Below are 16,038 nucleotides of genomic sequence, written 5' to 3'. Positions count from 1 at the left end.
CCCTGCAGACTGGTGGAGCTCGGAGGGCAGCCGGGCTCTGCCCACGGGACGGTGTTTCGCTGCAAATCTCCCCTCGGGCAGGATGATTTAAGGAGGTTGTGAGCTATAAGGGAAACAGTTCATTTCTTTGCTGGATACGGGTTCGGAATGGAAGGGGCTGTGCTGCTGGCTGGAGGGAGGAAAAGATGCTTCTTTCCTTGGAGGGACTGAGGTCAGGGCTCAGTATTTTACACCTGAAGATTTGACCGTTGTGGTTGTGACACATCTCCTCACAGAGGAGGATCCGCCCCCTGCGATGAAGTTGCCACCTCCAGCGCTGCACATTCTTCCACTTCCAGAAGAGAAGCCACCGCTGAGTATTCCTCCTCCCACGCCACAACTGCCTCCAATGATGCTTCCTCCTCCGACCGCACATACTCCTCCTCCCATGCCACTGCCGGCTCCAAAGCCACCAGCTCTGCCTCCAGCAATGGTGGTTCTGCCTACCACAGCTGCAAGAGAAGGACGGGCTCACTGTACGTCAAGTGACAGCCTGGGCATCCTCATGAAACCCAGGGTAAAAGCCATTCTGCAGAGAAGACGATGTACAGATACTTACAGACATTTACGTTGGACGGGTTATCTCCACAGAGCCTGTGTAGGGAAAGGAACACAAGTTGTAAATCTAATCTAATAGAAGGCAATTAAGCTCCATGCAATTTCCCAAGTACTCCTTTTATTCCCTGTTTCGTTTAACATCAATCAAAACCGCTGAGAAATATTCCCTGTGGGGACCTCGTTCCTATTTTGGCCTTAAAAACTTGGGGAAAAAGTGAAAGCAAATCGGATTCCAACATTAAATGGGTTTGAGAGATGATTAAACCTCAGTCTATCCCAAGGAGAGACAGTACCTTGGCCAGGCCAACCTGAGAGCAGATCTCACCTGTTCTCCTCGCCCTCCAGCAGCTTCCTGTACATGGCAATCTCAACGTCCAGCGCAATCTTGATGTTCAGCAGCTCCTGGTACTCCTTCAGCAAGCGAGCCAGCTCCTCCTTGTCTTTACTCAGGGCACATTCCAGCTCTTCCAGTTTCCTCCTGGCATCCTTGAGGGCCATCTCACCCCGCTCCTCAGCCTCGGCAATAGCTGACTGCAGTTGATGGTTCTGAGAAAAAGAAAAGCAGTTTCTCAGTTCCTTTCTGCACACCCTCCCCTGGAGCAGCCCTCCGGGCACAAACTGGGTGGAAAATAGGCAGGAACCATCAATCTCCTCCAAACAACCTGAATTTCAATGACTACGTTTCCAGCACGCTATCCTTAGCACACCGCCCAGCTCAGCTGTGACCCAGCCTGATACCATTACCCAACAAGATGCTGAGGAACCCCTACCTGCTTCTTCACGTTCTCAATCTCAGCCCGCAGCCTCTGGACATTCCTGGTCAACTCTTGGATCTCTATCTTGGTGTTGCGGAGGCTGTCCCCATGCCTTCCAGCAGTGTTCTGCAGCTCTTCATACTGACGGCATGGAGACAAACCCATCAGTGATAGAACTCAGGCAGCTCCCTTGCTCGGTGGCAAGGGAGACAGCCAGGAGCAGAGACTGTCCCAGGTGCCTTGACTGCTTCCCAACTCACCCGGCTCTGGTACCAAGCCTCAGCTTCAGCCCGGCTGTTCTGTGCAATCTGCTCGTACTGACGCCTGACCTCCTCGATGATGCTGTCCAGATCCAGGTGCCGGTTGTTGTCCATGGACACCACCACGGACAGGTCCCGGCTGATTGTCTGCATCTGAGCCAGTTCCTGCAACCGAGACAGGAGTCAGCCCGACCTCAGAGGAGGCGAGAAAAGAGCAGCAACTCCAAGCAGCCTCTCCAGACCAAATCCACACGGGCACCCAGTCCAGCTGAGTGTCTTTGGCCAGCACCCACCTCATTGCAACTCCAGCCATCCCATGGGAAGGGAGAGCTCTTACCTCCTCGTAGATGCACCTCAGGAAGTTGATTTCATCGGTCAGAGCTCCCACCTTGGCTTCCAACTCTACTTTAGTCATGTAGGCACAGTCCACATCCTACAGGAAAGATCACACAGGTAGACAACAGCTTACTGCCATCCCAGAAGAGCTGTTGGCAGCCAATGCCTCCTGTTGGAAGGTGCCCGTCTTGGTTCTGCCTCCTTCCAAGGTCTTTGCAGCCAGTGCCCCCACACCCCCTCTCTCCTGGTGCCTCTGTGACTCACCTTCTTGAGCACCACAAACTCATTCTCAGCAGCGGTGCGCCTGTTGATTTCTTCTTCGTACCTGTTGAAGGGGACAAGACAAGATGAGTCTCTTGGACTGCTCACCAGTCAACCAGTGGAACCCCCCTTCCCTCCACGGCAACCTCAGCCCATTTCTACAGAGCTCCAGAGGGAAGACAGTGTGGAAATCTCCAAGCTGGCTTAGCTCTCCTGCCTTGGTGCTCACGTCTTCCGTAGTCTGTCCCTGCACTTACTTGGTTTTGTACTCCTCCACGTATTGCCGCATGTTCTGCAGCTCCGACTCCAGCTGTCCCCTCTGTCCCAGGAGAGACTCTAGCCTCCTCCTCAGGTTCTGGATGTAATTTTCAAAGATGACATCAAGGTTCTTCCTTGGCCCCGAAGGCCCTTGCTGTTGGAGGAGCTCCCACTTGGTGGAGAGGACCTTGTTCTGTTGCTCCAGGAAGCGGACCTGAAAGCCCACAAAGGGGTGTGTGAGATATTCACCCGGGGAGACATCACTCTACTCAAACCTCCTGCTTATTTGGGAGGCCAAGGGAATCATTCCCCCAATCCCCAAAGGACCGTGGCTAGTTGAAAGCCAGTTTTCCAAGAGGAAGATTCCTCCCTTCTTTCTCCTCTTTTTTCAATTATCCTTGACTTTCTCCTCTTCTCTCCTCCTACGTTTCTGCTCTTTTTTTGTTATCTATTGGAATGATTACATTCCAGATTTACAGATTGTTGTCATTTCCAATTGCCAATTTTGACCCACAGTAATTTGCAGAAGCATCAGATCATTTTTTACCTTCCAGTGAGTGAAATCCCGTATGTCTCAATATCGGAGATACAAAAAGTATTCAATACGTGTGTCATATATTTAAAAAACTATGAAGCATGGTTATGACCAATGTTGTCCCAGTGCAGACAGCCTAAAGAATACTGTACTTGAACTGAAATACGGAACAGCCAGGAATTCATTGAAAGCTCATGCCTACATTCTAACTTCCTCGAGAGGAAACTATCCTTGAAAAAGGACAGACTTAAAGAACCGCTTAGGATAACTGAGTATATCATGATCACTTTGGCCTGACTGCACAGAGAACACCAGAGAGAAAAGCTATGGAAAAATTTGGATCAACCAAGCCTAGAGAAAGTCCCTTGGTTTCTCTGCAGATGTAAAATTTTTACATTCCCTTAGGAGGACTCAATGAAAACACTACGAGCCTTCTAGACCTGCTAACACTGAGCTGGGAAGGACAATATTTCCCTCTCCACAGCACAAGAAAGTTCCTCAGAGTCCCCATTCCCAAGCAAATACAGTCCCAGCCTCTCACCTTGTCAATGAAAGAGGCAAACTGATTGTTAAGAGTCTTGATCTGTTCCTTCTCCTGGCACTTCACTTGTTGGATCTGAGGATCAATATCAACATGGACCGGCCGCAGCAGGGTTGGGTCAACCTGCACCGGTTGGATGCCTCCAGGGAACCCAGGACCACCTCTCACAGGACCACCAAAGCTGCCTATTCCTCCACCAATGACACCTCCTCCAATGCTGCCAAATCCTCCTCCATAGCCTCCACCAAAGCCACCAATTCTACATCCGTATCCACCGCCATAAGAGCCACCCATGGAAATTCTTCCGCTGCCACCCATGTTATGGAGGCTCCTGCTGCTAAAACCTCCACAACGTCCGCTGCCTCCAATTCCCCTGGATGTGGAGAACGAGCTATAGCTGATCCTGCTTCTGCCCCCACTTCCTCCAAAGCCACCGCCGATGGCAGAACAAGAGCTGTATCCCCTTTTGCTTCCGCCTCCAAAGCTTCTGCAGATGGACTGCCGAGACATGGCTGTTTCTTCCAAGCAGAGTTGAGGAGAGCAGAAAGACCAACGGAGCTGTGCTGCTGAGGGATGAATGCAGAGAGAAGTGTGCACAGTCTTCTCTGGCTCCCCGGCTTCAGGCATTCTCTTTTATCTGTTTCTGGAGGTGGGCTGGGTCTACAAGGGCGTGAAGAGGAAACAAATTTACTGTCTTCATCAGCTTGGTGCGGTTAACAGATTTTTGCCAAATTGTTGACTCCACCCAGAAATACGCTTTGCAATGCAGAAGAGAATAAAAGAGCAAGAGCATTGAAACAGGTCTCAATGAGTAAGTGGACTCTCCTATCTTTATGGCATCTGGAAAAATATGTTTTACAGCGATGTAGTCATGTTTTTCCCTCCTCCCACCTTTCTATCTGTTCTTAATGATTTCACAGTTTGTCTGGATCTGGATCTTTTGCACTGACACTCAATGTCAGGCAAGCATTTTGGTGAAAACCAACTAGAATGAGACTTTCACAATCCCCCCAAGCACACCCCAAATCTCCTTCTTAAGTGGAAAATTACGGATGGCTTTCCAAGAGGCAGTTTCCCAGTGTAGAGCAAAAATACCACACATTAACGTTTAACAACGGTCAGCATTTCTTTTTTATCTGGATGCCTTCTTCTAGGGCACATTCCTGCAAAATGTGCTCCCAGAGTCTGAGACAACCAGGTACCGAGACTCTGAGCACCAGAGCGGAATGAGCAAGAGAACAAGGATGTCCAAGCTCCTTCCTTGTGCTTTTCAGATGGCCACAGGGATTGCCGAACCTGCGGAGGACTGAAAGGACGCTTCGGGCACTAGATGTGGTAATGATGACCGAGGACAAATAGCAGAGAAATGCAGATAGGGATGACAGTGACTTGTTAAAATAATTTTTTACTTAAGTTGTTAGGCAAATGATCAGGCTGAGTTCATCATACTTGATTTTGAAAAAAGGGGCAACTAAAAGGTAGAAGAAGTTCTGGTGCTTTCTTAAGTAATAACAGTTAAAGTATTGCTGCATAAGAAGTGGCTTTAAGAGGTATGGCATCTTTGCCCACAGTAAATTTGGGTTGGGGGAGAGAAGGGGCGCTGACCAAATTCACTTTAGAAAAATGTATTTTTAAGACAACAGCTGCTGCTTCAAACTAGAAAACAATAATGTTTAATTTCGTGCACAAGCTATCTGACTATGAAGTAGGAAGTTCACCTGAAAGAGATATCTTCTGGGTCACATTAATCAAATATACATTTTAGTTAGATATATGAAATTCAAGAAAAAAACACGGTATTTTGTGCTTAGTTCCTAAAAATCATCAATAGATGTCAAGGGAAATAGATTTTAAAGCCTTCTAAGCATTTCAACAGTCCAATATTATACTGTATTTGAGCTTCCATAGTGGAACATACATCTGTGTTTGAATTTTCACAATCACCTGTAAGACTTGTGCAACTAAATGTTGTTTGAAAGTATCACTGGGTATCAGCCTTCAGCCACAGGCACTTCAAACCCTTTGAAAAACCAGCCCAGAGAATCACTTTCAAAAACCACCAGAGGAATCAGAAACATAAAAGCCATTGACTGTCACTGAGACGGAGGCTGCTTGACACCACAGTCTCTTCGCAGAACGGGGCGTAGGAGAGTGGAGAACGTTACCCTTGAGGGACTCAGGTCATGGTTGGCCAAAGGTTATCCTACCCTTGAGGGACTCAAGTCACAGTTGGCCAAGGGTTATTCTACCCTTGAGGGACTCAAGTCACGGTTGGCCAAGGGTCGTCCTACCCTTGAGGGACTCAAGTCACGGTTGGCCAAGGGTTATCCTACCCTTGAGGGACTCAAGTCATGGTTGGCCAAGGGTTATCCTATCCTTGAGGGACTCAAGTCACAGTTGGCCAAGGGTTATCCTACCCTTGAGGGACTCAAGTCACGGTTGGCCAAGGGTCATCCTACCCTTGAGGGACTCAAGTCACGGTTGGCCAAGGGTTATCCTACCCTTGAGGGACTCAAGTCACGGTTGGCCAAGGGTCATCCTACCCTTGAGGGACTCAAGTCACGGTTGGCCAAGGGTTACCCTACCCTTGAGGGACTCAAGTCACGGTTGGCCAAGGGTTATCCTACCCTTGAGGGACTCAAGTCACGGTTGGCCAAGGGTTATCCTACCCTTGAGGGACTCAAGTCACGGTTGGCCAAGGGTTATCCTATCCTTGAGGGACTCAAGTCACAGTTGGCCAAGGGTTATCCTACCCTTGAGGGACTCAAGTCACGGTTGGCCAAGGGTCATCCTACCCTTGAGGGACTCAAGTCACGGTTGGCCAAGGGTTATCCAGATGTGTGTGGCCTACCCCATGCAACAGGCTGCAGCTGGAGAACGGGCGGCCGTCCCTACAGCAGGGAGGGGACACCTTCCCTTTCAAAAGCAGCTTGAATGCAGAGGGTCTTATTTCTCAGTTCTTATCCGCAGGTGCTCCAGGTCCTCCTGCAGTCCAGCACACTCGCCCATGATGTGCAGTCCTGGGGAGGTGTAGGGTAGCTCAAGTTTTGGTTAGAGAAAGCAGGTCGTCTCTTCTCATGGCCTCCCTCCAGATTGCCAAACGCACGGTAGCCGCGTTTCTCGGTAGGCAGCATGACTTGGTTGTAACATCCCACATGGGAGCTCCACAACGAGGGGGAAGATCTGTTAAGTCAGCCAAATGCCTGGATGCTGACCACATTCAGCACATACAGATAAGACGCCCAGATTGAGTCACTCTGACGTCTTCAGACAAGATGTGAAGATTATACCAAACCTGGAGTCACTTCAGCCTCCTCCAGGTAAAACTCGATAGACAGCCTAGGCTCCAGCCGTTCCTTCAGATCTCTTACGCAAGGAGCTGTGCACAGCAAAATCATCAACAGCAGGCAAAATGTAAACTCTGCAGAAAAGGTAGATGGAGACCAAGCCAGGCTGCAGCTTCGGATCTCACACAGCAAAGAGCTTCTGGCACGAAACTCAAGAGGGAGCATAGAGGAGGATGTTGCAATGACTCCTCGCAACCATGCCTACAACGCCGTGTTTCAGATTTTAAAGCCGAGAAGAAACATCGTCTTAAAATTAAGACCAAAACAGGTGACTCTTGCCCCAAGCCAAACCCCAAATTGCTCTTGGCACAGCCCCAGCTTCTCAGAGGCATTGCCTTCTCCTCGTCTTCTGTTTGGACCAAACCCAGCCACGTTCCCCAGCTCTAGCACACCTCTGCTGGGCTTCAAAGTGTGTGGAAGGGGTCCTCTTCCAAGAGCCTGGAACCATTCCCCACTGCCTTGCCTGGACCTCTTCCTAGGTCTGCAGCTTCCTGACCTGCTCCGGGGACACTGGCAGCTCACAACAGGTTGTTGTGGGACTCCTGAACCACTCCTGAAAGCGGTTTCTGTCTCTTTGATCTCTTCTTGTGGTGGAGGAGCTGAAGCACAGATCAAACACACCGACAATCTCCTCCCATACCCCCTCCTGGAGCTAGACCTGATCTCTCCCACTTGCTCTCAATGTAAAGAAGAGACACTGGGGGGTCTTGTCCAACTTTTCAAGGGAGCTGATGGGTACGCAAGCGGTACCCATCGGTTTTGGGATGAATCATGCCTTCCCAGCCCTTCATGTTCCCACTGCTTGTCGGATGAAGGGGAGGATGAGTTAGTGGTTCTCAAGCACTTCTGGTGCTCGTAGAGTGCTGAGCTGTGCAGCCTACTTGTACGCCAGAGGGTAGTTCCTTGGCCAACATCCATAACCATGCTTACAGGCAGCTGTAGAGCTGCCCTCCCACCACTCCCCACAAGACTCCTACCATTGCCACCTCCCCCTACCACATAGCAAAGTCCACTCCAAGGCAGGAAACTCAGATGAACTGACAAGAGCAGTCTGATCTGATACCTTCTCCCTCCCTGCCGCTGCTGATTTCCATCACCAATCAATGTGTTTGGGTCTCTGCTGGTTTCGCCACTATGCACTGGCAGCGTTCCTGCACAAATCCCATCACTTTCTGTCTGTGATTTCAGCGTACCCTGTACACAGCTTCTTCCTGCTCTAAAAATCTGAAATCCAAGAGAGAGATTAATAAAACATCTTTCCGGGAGCAGCTGCAATTGTGTGTTACCAGACCACTCTGGTAAGATGTGACATGAGCAAGAGGGTGCTGAGTGCCTTATTTTGAATAAAGGCTGAGCCCTAAATATTGGCACGGGGTAGCCTGTAGCCTCCTCATTGATTCAGAAGGTGCTGGACCCCTCTGTGCTGGAGATTTCGAGACACAGCAGATGAAGACCTCTGCTGTTGAAATGACTATGCATGATTCCAAGGATGGGGCTACATCAGGAACTGCCCACAACTTTAACAGCCTTCTGAATTCCCCCAGTTTGGGTTCCCAGTGCTCCTGCGTGCTCAATGTGAACTGAGCACTCGTAACCCCACCAGTCCAGGTATGGGCTGGTGCTTTCAGGCACTGCAATGACTGATAAGTCGGGAGGCATCACCCATCACGTCCCTAGCTCCATCCGCACACCCATTCAGTTCCCTCAAAGCACTGTCACAACACGTTGAACGGAAGAACCACCCACACCTTCCCACCAAGTTGCTTCTCCAACAGCTAAGATCACCTTGCCTAGAAGTGGCTTCCAAAGCAATGACACAAAGACATCGTGAATGTTCTCTGCAATTTATTGAGAATGGCAACATCCCGAGGAAGTAGGACATACCACAAACAGAAGAGGAAGGGAGGTGGGACAGTACATCTTGTTCCATGTCACAGAGGGCCTGGCACTGAAGAGCAAGCTTTGTTCTCCTTAGAAAGAGTCCACGTGTGCCTGAGGTGTTACCAGGTGTCACGGAGAGCAAGGACAAGTGGAACTGGAAGCCACGGCTCCAGAGAGAGCTCCAGCTTCCAGCACACCTGGGGCTACCAGGTGAGCAAAAGCACCCAGGAACTCCACCCTGGAGCACTTAATGCCTTTGGCCACCGGCCGAGAAGATGCTCCCTCCCAGCTCTGCCAAGGGACCAGTCCCGCTTGCCCCACCTCCGCCCTGACCCCAAAGGCTGGTGAATGGAAGCAGCAGGATGTACTGCATGCAGAAGCGCCCCAGGGATACGGCCATCGAGGAAGGGACACGAGGACAGCGGAGGAAAAGGAGTTTTGTACACATTTGCCAGGAGGCAGCCAGAAATGTACAGCCCAGCAAGAAAGGCAGAGCGTTTCCCTCCCGCACATCAGCTCTCCGTGCTGGGTCTCCGCAGGAGAGACTTTTCTTTGCTCAGGCGGTTCTTTCATCACTGGGCTTGGGGCTAGCGAGCAGCAGCTCGCCAGGGCTGCTAGCGGGACGTGGCATTGCCACGAGACTCCCTTGGTGGGACAGAGCCAGGTAGACGAGCTGGTACGTGGTGGGCCGTGAGGGACACAGTTCATTCATTGCAGGGCACCGGAGCTGGATTTAAGGAGGCTGGGCTGCTGCCGGGAGAAGATAGGAGATGCTTCTTTCCTTTTTCAATCTGGCTTCGGAGCTCAGAATCTCACTCCTGAAGATTTGACGGAGGTGGTCGTGACACATCTCCGTACGGAGGACGATCCCCCACCGGAGCTGAAGTTGACACCTCCAGAGCTGCACATCCTTCCACTTCCAGAAGAGAAGCCACCGCCGTACATTCCTCCTCCCATTCCACAGCTGCCGCCCATGCTTCCACCTCCAAAGCTTCCTCCTACTCCACATACGCCTCCTCCCATTCCTCCGCCCATGCCGCTGCCGCCTCCGAAGCCTCCTCCCATGCCGCTGCCGCCTCCGAAGCCTCCTCCCATGCTGCTGCCGCCTCCGAAGCCTCCTCCCATGCTGCTGCCAGCTCCGAAGCCTCCTCCCATGCCGCTGCCACCTCCGAAGCCTCCCATGCCTCCTCTGCCTCCGGTGATGGTGGTCTTGCCTACCACAGCTGGAAGAGAAGCAGAGGTTACATACACGTTGTCCTCTTCAAGCTGTATCTCCAGAAAGACCTGGTCTACTGCTACTTCTCAAGGGAAGACGTGCAGATACTTACAGACATTGACGTTGGACATGCCATCGTTGCACAGCCTGTGAGGGAAAAGAGGACCAGTTAATCCTACGGCAAGTGCACGTTTCTTCAGCTGAGAATTTCCCTTTTTTTACAAGGTATATATTCCCCGTTCTTTTAGAATTTCTGTTATTCTTTAAAACAAATGAGCAACCTTGAACTTAACGTTCTTATAAGAAATATGGGAAACATACTTAAGGCTAAAAATTACAGCAGGAGAGATACAAAATTTATCCTTAGACGGCATGCAAACATTTTACCCACACATGGTATAATCTGTCAAGAATTTAATCAAATAGATACAAAGAAAAAGAGGTACCTGTACTCCTCGCCCTCCAGCAGCTTCCTGTACATGGCAATCTCAACGTCCAGCGCAATCTTGATGTTCAGCAGCTCCTGGTACTCCTTCAGCAAGCGAGCCAGCTCCTCCTTGTCTTTCTGCAGAGCACATTCCAGCTCTTCCAGTTTTAACCTGGCGTCCTTGAGGGCCATCTCACCCCGCTCCTCAGCCTCGGCAATAGCTGACTGCAGCTGCTGGTTCTGAGGAAGAAAAAAGCAGTTTCTCAGTTCCCTTCTGCACACCCTCCCCTGGAGCAGCCCTCCGGGCACAAACTGGGTGGAAAATAGGCAGGAACCATCAATCTCTTCCAAACAACCTGAATTTGGAGAATGACTACGTTTCCAGCACGCTATCCTTAGCACACCGCCCAGCTCAGCTGTGACCCAGCCTGATACCATTACCCAACAAGATGCTGAGGAACCCCTACCTGCTTCTTCACGTTCTCAATCTCAGCCCGCAGCCTCTGGACATTCCTGGTCAACTCTTGGATCTCTATCTTGGTGTTGCGGAGGCTGTCCCCATGCCTTCCAGCAGTGTTCTGCAGCTCTTCATACTGACGGCATGGAGACAAACCCATCAGTGATAGAACTCAGGCAACTCCCTTGCTCGGTGGCAAGGGAGACAGCCAGGAGCAAAGACTGTCCCAGGTGCCTTGACTGCTTCCCAACTCACCCGGCTCTGGTACCAAGCCTCAACTTCAGCTCTGCTGCTCTGTGCAATCTGCTCGTACTGACGCCTGACCTCCTCGATGATGCTGTCCAGATCCAGGCACCGGTTGTTGTCCATGGACACCACCACGGACAGGTCCCGGCTGATTGTCTGCATCTGAGCCAGTTCCTGCAACCAAGACAGGCAGCCCAAGTGACTCTCAAGCCTAAATCCACATGGACTCTCTGTCAAACCTCAGTGTCTTTGGCCACCACGCGCCTCATTGCAACTCCAGCCATCCCATGGGAAGGGACAGCTCTTACCTCCTCAAAGATGTATCTCAGGAAGTTGATTTCATCGGTCAGAGCTCCCACCTTGGCTTCCAACTCTACTTTAGTCATGTAGGCACAGTCCACATCCTACAGGAAAGATCACACAGGTAGACAACAGCTTACTGCCATCCCAGAAGAGCTGTTGGCAGCCAATGCCTCCTGTTGGAAGGTGCCCGTCTTGGTGCTGCCTCCTTCCAATGTCTTTGCAGCCAGTTCCCCCACATCCCCTCTCTCCTGGTGCCTCTGTGACTCACCTTCTTGAGCACCACAAACTCATTCTCAGCAGCGGTGCGCCTGTTGATTTCTTCTTCGTACCTGTTGAAGGGGACAAGACAAGATGAGTCTCTTGGACTGCTCACCAGTCAACCAGTGGAACCCCCCTTCCCTCCACGGCAACCTCAGCCCATTTCTACAGAGCTCCAGAGGGAAGACAGTGTGGAAATCTCCAAGCTGGCTTAGCTCTCCTGCCTTGGTGCTCACGTCTTCCGTAGTCTGTCCCTGCACTTACTTGGTTTTGTACTCCTCCACGTATTGCCGCATGTTCTGCAGCTCTGACTCCAGCTGTCCCCTCTGTCCCAGGAGAGACTCTAGCCTCCTCCTCAGGTTCTGGATATAATTTTCAAAGATGACATCAAGGTTCTTCCTTGGCCCCGAAGGCCCTTGCTGTTGGAGGAGCTCCCACTTGGTGGAGAGGACCTTGTTCTGTTGCTCCAGGAAGCGGACCTGAAAGCCCACAAAGGGGTGTGTGAGATATTCACCCGGGGAGACATCACTCTACTCAAACCTCCTGCTTATTTGGGAGGCCAAGGGAATCATTTCCCAAATCTCCAACTATGGCTCATTCAAACATCCAAATTCCTAAAGTGCATGACAAGCATTATTAAATTTTGAGTCATTTTGAACTTCTCGCTTTGGGACAAAAAGCTGTTGCCAACAGAAAACAACATCCCCATTTTCCGTAGCATCATATTTGGACGTTGCTATCATCTTTGCAGTAGTGAAGTCAAGAAAACATTTTTTTTTTCTTCTAACTGCACGTAAATTCTCTTACAAGGGATTCTGTATTTCTTTGGTTTCTATTTGAAATGAAAATAATCCAAGAGTTGGAAAGGTATTTAACACTCTTGAGTTTATAGAATCAGTTCCTTGAAAAGAAAATTGCATTAAAAAGAAAAGCACTGTAGTGAGAACTCTTAGGACAACTAAATATATGATGATGGCTTTACCCTGAATCACCAGAAATTAGGCTGAAGAGATGGGTAGGCAGGAGAATCTACAGAATGTCCTGCAGATGTTCTCTTTAATCTTCCATTAGCATGAAAACCTTGTCTATTGTTCGGAATTGCTTAATAAGACCTTAATAATAACGTGCTACGAAGGCATCAGTCTTGCAAACTTCAACAAGTACTTGTTGGTAAGAAAAAAAATTCCCTTTGCACACCACAGGAAAGTCGTTTAAAACGCCCACCTCCAAACAAACATGGTCCTAAATTCTCACCTTATTAATGAAGGAGGCAAACTGGTTGTTAAGAGTCTTAATCTGCTCCTTCTCCTGGTTTTTGACTTGCTGGATCTGAGGATCAATCTCAACATGGACCGGCCGCAGGAGGGCCTGGTCAACTTGCACTGGTTGGATGCCTCCAGGGAAGCCAGGGCCACCAAAGCCGCCCATTCCTCCACCGCCCATTCCTCCACCACCCATTCCTCCACCATAACCACCCATTCCTCCACCAAAGCCACCCATTCCTCCACCACCCATTCCTCCACCACCCATTCCTCCACCAAAGCCACCCATTCCTCCACCACTCATTCCTCCACCGCCCATTCCTCCGCCAAAGCCACCCATTCCTCCACCATAGCCACCCATTCCTCCTCCATAGCCTCCACCAAAGCCACCCATTCTGCCTCCGTATCCTCCACCACCATAGCATCCACCCATGGTAATTCTTCTGCTGCCACCCATGTTATGGAGGCTTCTGCTGCCATACCCTCCACAATATCCACCTCCTCCACCTCCCCTGGATGAGGAGTATGAACTGTAACTGATCCTGCTTCTGCCGCCACCTCCTCCAAAGGCACCACCAATGGCAGAGCAAGAGCTGTAGCCCCTTCTGCTCCCGCCTCCAAAGCTCCTGCAGACAGACTGCCGAGACATGGCTGTTTCTTCCAAGCACAGTCAAAATCAAGAAGAGCAGAAAGACCAAGGGAGCTGTGCCAACGGAGGGATGAATGCGGAGAGAAGTGCGCACAGTCTTCTCTGACTCCACAATTTCGGGCACTACCTTTTATCCGCTTCTGGAGGTGGGCTGGCACGGCATGGGCGTGAAGGTGGAAACCAATTTATTATTTTCATCAGCATGGTGTTGTTGACAGATTCTCAGTTGAGCTTCACCGTATTTGGCCCTGCCTATAAACACACCCTGCAATATAGAAGTGAATAAAAGAACAAGAACATTGAAACAGATCTCCATGACTAAGTGGACTCTCGCATCTTTATCACATCTTGGAAATCAACTTTTACGATAATGCACTTTTCTGCAGCCCCTCATTGGATTTCCAGCCTTCATTAATGGTTCCCAATAATTCCAGATATAGATCTTTCCAATCAAAGCTCCACTGTAGGAGAAGTTTTGATGAAATCCCAGCTATAATATAGCTTTCACAATTCCTTAAACACACCCTAAATCCCCTTTTTATATGTAAAATTGCCTTTGGCATTTTAGAAGTTTCCCAATCATGAACGAGGACTCGTGACACCAAAGTTTGAAGAGACTCAGCGTATTCTTCTGCTAGAAAGGAATTACATCTCCTTGGAGTGTGCGTGGTGACACTTTGAATGGGAGTGTCTTCTCCCTGTGGATTAAATTCCCTCCAACTGTATCTCCCCAAATCTGTGACAACTAACTGGGACCTCGGATGATGCTGGAGCAGAGTGAACAAGACAACTTGAATCATCACGCTCCTTCTCTGAGCTCTTCTGAGGGTGACAGGGAATGACGACCTGTGGAGGAACGAAGGGACACGTCGGGCAGCTGCTTCAGTGACGATGGCTGCGGACGGGCAGACAGGCACTGTAGAAGCGGAATGACAGATGAACAATTCAAGGTGGTGAGGGGTTCCTACTGCTCAGACGAAGGTTGCTGACCTTTTGTTTACCTGGTTCTTTCCAAAGATGAGACAACTGAAGTGGAAAAACATGTTGAGAAATGGAGATATTGCAACTTCTAAGGCATAGTATATCCTCTTGATTTCAAATATTCTGTTGGGAAAGGAACATATTTTAGAAATTTATTCTGCAGGATATCTCTGAAATAAAGAAGCCCATTTTTGGATTGCATGTAAATGAATTTTTAAATAATTAATCATAAGATTCCAGATTATGATAGAAAACATGCAATGATACTGATGTGCAGTGTTCTGAAGAAGCTAGATTGCGGGTGCTGGTTAAAAGGAAACTGAGGTCTGTAAATACTATTTAAAAGGCATTCTGACGGTATTATCTGTCTGGATGTAATCAATCAAATGTTATCAAGTTAATGAGTGAAATATAAAATGACTTCTCACATTTCTGTAGATAATAGCCAGCACAAGTAATCAAAAAGTGACAGAGAAAATATACATTACAGCCCTTCAAATTATTTAAAACAATAATGAACGTGAATTTAAGGTTATTCAAAAGATCTATATATGAACATATACATTCATAAAGAATTTTCACAATCACCTGTAAGACTTGTGCAACTAAATGTTGTTTGAAAGTATCACTGGGTATCAGCCTTCAGCCACAGGCACTTCAAACCCTTTGAAAAACCAGCCCAGAGAATCACTTTCAAAAACCACCAGAGGAATCAGAAACATAAAAGCCATTGACTGTCACTGAGACGGAGGCTGCTTGACACCACAGTCTCTTCGCAGAACGGGGCGTAGGAGAGGGGAGAACGTCACCCTTGAGGGACTCAAGTCACGGTTGGCCAAGGGTTATCCTACCCTTGAGGGACTCAAGTCACGGTTGGCCAAGGGTCGTCCTACCCTTGAGGGACTCAAGTCACGGTTGGCCAAGGGTCATCCTACCCTTGAGGGACTCAAGTCACGGTTGGCCAAGGGTCGTCCTACCCTTGAGGGACTCAAGTCACAGTTGGCCAAGGGTTATCCAGATGTGTGTGGCCTACCCCATGCAACAGGCTGCAGCTGGAGAACGGGCGGCCGTCCCTACAGCAGGGAGGGGACACCTTCCCTTTCAAAAGCAGCTTGAATGCAGAGGGTCTTATTTCTCAGTTCTTATCCCCAAGTGCTCCAGGTCCTCCTGCAGTCCAGCGCACTCGCCCATGATGTGCAGTCCTGGGGAGGTGTAGGGTAGCTCAAGTTTTGGTTAGAGAAAGCAGGTCGTCTCTTCTCATGGCCTCCCTCCAGATTGCCAAACGCACGGTAGCCGCGTTTCTCGGTAGGCAGCATGACTTGGTTGTAACATCCCACATGGGAGCTCCACAACGAGGGGGAAGATCTGTTAAGTCAGCCAAATGCCTGGATGCTGACCACATTCAGCACATACAGATAAGACGCCCAGATTGAGTCACTCTGACGTCTTCAGACAAGATGTGAAGATT

The 16,038-nt window shown here is 49.6% G+C and overlaps 2 protein-coding genes across 4 annotated transcripts; both read right to left on the bottom strand.

Annotated features, from left to right (window-relative positions):
- Nucleotides 1–219: 219 nt before the first annotated feature.
- On the bottom strand, nt 220–4,053 carry LOC142073742 (keratin, type II cytoskeletal 6A-like). The gene is made up of 9 exons (XM_075133886.1): nt 3,544–4,053; nt 2,467–2,681; nt 2,213–2,273; nt 1,950–2,045; nt 1,613–1,777; nt 1,368–1,493; nt 923–1,143; nt 599–633; nt 220–491 (listed from the first exon to the last, which is right to left on the bottom strand). Exons 1-9 carry the CDS (start codon nt 4,051–4,053, stop codon nt 220–222), a joined length of 1,701 nt encoding a protein of 566 aa, XP_074989987.1.
- Nucleotides 4,054–9,575: 5,522 nt separating this feature from the next.
- On the bottom strand, nt 9,576–13,589 carry LOC142073731 (keratin, type II cytoskeletal 6C-like). Of its 3 annotated transcripts, none has more exons than XM_075133872.1 (10): nt 12,933–13,589; nt 11,943–12,157; nt 11,689–11,749; nt 11,426–11,521; nt 11,127–11,291; nt 10,882–11,007; nt 10,434–10,654; nt 10,100–10,134; nt 9,845–9,994; nt 9,576–9,787 (listed from the first exon to the last, which is right to left on the bottom strand). In XM_075133872.1, exons 1-10 carry the CDS (start codon nt 13,587–13,589, stop codon nt 9,576–9,578), a joined length of 1,938 nt encoding a protein of 645 aa, XP_074989973.1. The 3 variants fall into 3 exon arrangements, with proteins under 3 accessions (XP_074989973.1, XP_074989974.1, XP_074989972.1); XM_075133873.1 differs by having other exon boundaries at nt 9,576–9,889; nt 9,947–9,994; XM_075133871.1 differs by having other exon boundaries at nt 9,576–9,994.
- Between the last annotated feature and the right edge of the window lie 2,449 nt (nt 13,590–16,038).

The sequence above is a fragment of the Calonectris borealis genome, chromosome 30, assembly GCF_964195595.1.
Source record: "Calonectris borealis chromosome 30, bCalBor7.hap1.2, whole genome shotgun sequence".
Classification (NCBI taxonomy): domain Eukaryota; kingdom Metazoa; phylum Chordata; class Aves; order Procellariiformes; family Procellariidae; genus Calonectris; species Calonectris borealis.
Note: the sequence above shows the minus strand (reverse complement) of the source record. Positions and strands in the feature narration are given on the sequence as shown.

Excerpts from the sequence above, each read along its gene's own strand:
- LOC142073731 (XM_075133871.1), bottom strand. The coding sequence starts at position 13,589 with ATGTCTCGGCAGTCTGTCTGCAGGAGCTTTGGAGGCGGGAGCAGAAGG. Across the intron at positions 12,158-12,932 it reads TTGCCTCCTTCATTAATAAG|GTCCGCTTCCTGGAGCAACA; the intron begins GTGAGAATTTAG and ends GTGGGCTTTCAG. Across the intron at positions 9,995-10,099 it reads CATGTCCAACGTCAATGTCT|CTGTGGTAGGCAAGACCACC; the intron begins GTAAGTATCTGC and ends CTTCTCTTCCAG.
- LOC142073742 (XM_075133886.1), bottom strand. The coding sequence starts at position 4,053 with ATGTCTCGGCAGTCCATCTGCAGAAGCTTTGGAGGCGGAAGCAAAAGG. Across the intron at positions 2,046-2,212 it reads AGTTTGTGGTGCTCAAGAAG|GATGTGGACTGTGCCTACAT; the intron begins GTGAGTCACAGA and ends TCTTTCCTGTAG. Across the intron at positions 1,494-1,612 it reads AGGCTTGGTACCAGAGCCGG|TATGAAGAGCTGCAGAACAC; the intron begins GTGAGTTGGGAA and ends CCATGCCGTCAG.